The 3010-nt window shown below is 35.2% G+C and overlaps 1 protein-coding gene across 1 annotated transcript; it reads right to left on the minus strand.

The window, feature by feature from the left end:
- Window positions 1-248: 248 nt before the first annotated feature.
- Window positions 249-1077, minus strand: LOC149211243 (uncharacterized). The gene is made up of 3 exons (XM_089394591.1): window positions 738-1077; window positions 513-643; window positions 249-350 (listed from the first exon to the last, which is right to left on the minus strand). Exons 1-3 carry the CDS (start codon window positions 886-888, stop codon window positions 273-275), a joined length of 360 nt encoding a protein of 119 aa, XP_089250717.1. The 5' UTR covers window positions 889-1077; the 3' UTR covers window positions 249-272.
- Window positions 1078-3010: the final 1933 nt, after the last annotated feature.

The raw sequence follows: 3010 nt of genomic DNA on the forward strand, positions 1-3010 counted from the left end.
ACACTCTTGCTTGTGTTTATAAATATCTTGGACTCTCTTCAAACCATATGAAATTACATGAAATCCTGCAGTAACCAAGCTTGCGTTTCCTATTTTTTCCGGGATTGCTTGAACGACGTTCAATGCTTCGTTAAAGGTTTGCTGAACATAAAGGAAAAGAAATTAGATTTAGTATAAATTAAAGTCGGCCTACATTATATTAGTTGCAGATATGAAATTTCACAATGAAGGTTAACGGCAACACGTACCAAGCCAGGACTATTATTGTTATTTTACCCGGCTAACAGGAATGTCAAGAGCTCTGATAAACGATCAGGCCACTGCCGATCCTGAACAGTCGCGGGTTCTCCCTTATATATATATATATATATATATAGTGGTTGGGTATATAGTGGTTGGGTGTGTTAGAAACATTAACATTAATATAATAATGGAATTCACAGTTATATTCCGATGGCCAATTCACAGCTATATTCCGATGGATATGATGAATATGAAAGGTGCGTATTTACCTGGCGTATGTGATCCAAAAGTTGAGATATCTCATTTATAACAACCTCTATATCGTTTCCGCCCTCATCTTTGAATTGGTTTTTTACAACAGGAGGTGATGGGCCTCCTGTTGTAAAAGAGGAGCGCCCTTCTGCATCATGACCAATAATGTTCTACTAAGTACTATAATGTGCACAGAAATACAAATGTTTGATATATTTTGCAGATAAAAGACCAATCCCAACCTTCGTTTGATATATTTTGCGGACAGAGGAAACGTCGTATTTTATTTGCCATCGTTCTTATCGACTCCTTTCCAAAACTGCAGAATTCCGGCTTACCATACTTCCTCTCCCCCGCACAGGATAGGATGCGACAACAGATTTTGTCTTCCATTTCTCTCCTTAAACTCGCTTTGGCAAGCGATGGAACGATCTCTGGAAAATGAAATGCCAGTATGGTACAATCTCGTTACATCCAATGACGCCTGGAATTTCAAATCCTTTCTGCCTGTCAAATGAAAGCTTGATAAGGTTTTTGTATTTTTCATACTTTTTATTTTAAGTTTCAAGTAAATTTGTAAATGTCAATATCTTCTTATTAGACAACCACTTACCAAACTATTTCGTAAAACGCAAAATACCAACTAAAAACTGCAACCTCTGCTCAGTTAAGAAAAATCCCTTATTTTCACAAACGTTGAGTGTATTGAATAAATTTTCAGATACTCAGATGGCTAATCGAAAAAGGAAATGAATACAAAAGAGTTATCAATTTTTATTGCTCTGAAACCCCAATTTAAATGTACTGGACTTTTAGGAAAAGGAAAGCCTTCTACATAGAAACTGAATCCCTTATTTTCACAAACGTTGAGTGTATTGAATAAATTTTCAGATACTCAGATGGCTAATCGAAAAAGGAAATGAATACAAAAGAGTTATCAATTTTTATTGCTCTGAAACCCCAATTTAAATGTACTGGACTTTTAGGAAAAGGAAAGCCTTCTACATGGAAACTGTCTAGTGACTACATAATTATGGATTGGGAAACATTTATTTAAGTTGGGAAGTATTATTAATCTAAAGATTTCCAAGTCCAGAATAAAAGCTAATACCTTGATGTTTAATCAATTGACAATTAGACAATTATGCCCATAATTTTCTCTCTACTAGAACTCTAAAAAAACAATCAATCACTTGTGCGAAATTATGAAACTATAATCAAACATATATCTAACTACTTATTTATGTTATATAAGAATCAATTCGAAACCTTACAAATCCAAAATAACGGTATGAGACCTTAGAAGAGCATATCCCTTTCTAGTTTTCCCCAAAATGCTTTCATTTCTTTATGTAAATAGAGGCTAGAGAAATAAAGAAGAGAGAAATCAAACATGAAATCTAGATAAAATACACATTAACCATTCTGAAAAATCCAAAAGGGAAGTAAAATATTCCAAATCATCATACAAGGAAGCAATCTAACAGTGAGAGAAAATACTCATCGAGCACACACCTGACGAATTTATAGCTTTCTCCCTCTTTGGGAAGAAAATTATAAGTCTCACTTCAGCATTGTAGAGCACCCAGATCTCATAAGCTTTTTTCAACAGCCTATTCGTACGTTTAGAAAACATAACCTTTCCCTCACCATTATCCTCCCCTCTCTCTCTTTTCCCCTCATAGATACACTTTCTGGAAGAACGAAGTGGGTAGGCACTATTTATGTCGTCGTCCATAGACATAAAAGTATGCATGCGTACGGAAGAAAGGCAGGGCTCATTTGGATGGTGGGTTTTAATGAATGACGATCAATGATGGAATTAGTGAAGCGCCTTTCAGATAGAACCTTTCTTTTATTTATGGCTCTGTATTCAATGCTATGCATGGTTCGTTGGGGTTTACATATAATTGCCAATGAGAGGGAAGAGATTAAAATCTGGTTGCTTGCCACTTACTTTCCTAAGCTAGCTAGATGGAATGGCTGGCCTAGAAGGAGGAAAGGATGCACAAAAAGAGGGGGCCGTGAAATTACTACTTGCAGATCGAATTGAAACCCAATAATGACGGATGAGATGATGAGAGAACAAGCTCTTGAACCCGAAAATTTGAGAATGTGAATTAACAAAAAGGAGAAAAGAATAGTAATTACAGACTTATTACCAACAATCTTCACTTCTCGGTTTGGTATACTAATAAATAAGAGCATAAATACAATATTAAAATGTCAGAGCATTTGGTATTCTCACCCATCTATAGACAGAAAGTTAAAATGTCAGAACATTTGGTATTCTCACCCATCTATAGACAGAAAGTTAATGTAATGTCCCATAATTCGTACCACCAGCCTTATACTGGTAAATGAATGAATGAGGTATCATAATGTTCATTACATAATTCGTTTCTTACACTGGTAAATGAATGAATGAGGTATTATAATGTTCTGCTTTGTTGGCGTTTCAGGTACTATAAATGTTTTGCTTTGTTGGCGTTTCAGGTACTATAAATTTGACGGT

The sequence above is a fragment of the Pinus tabuliformis genome, chromosome 1_2, assembly GCF_031772625.1.
Source record: "Pinus tabuliformis cultivar Carrire ecotype Pingquan chromosome 1_2, CPIR1, whole genome shotgun sequence".
Taxonomy (NCBI): domain Eukaryota; kingdom Viridiplantae; phylum Streptophyta; class Pinopsida; order Pinales; family Pinaceae; genus Pinus; species Pinus tabuliformis.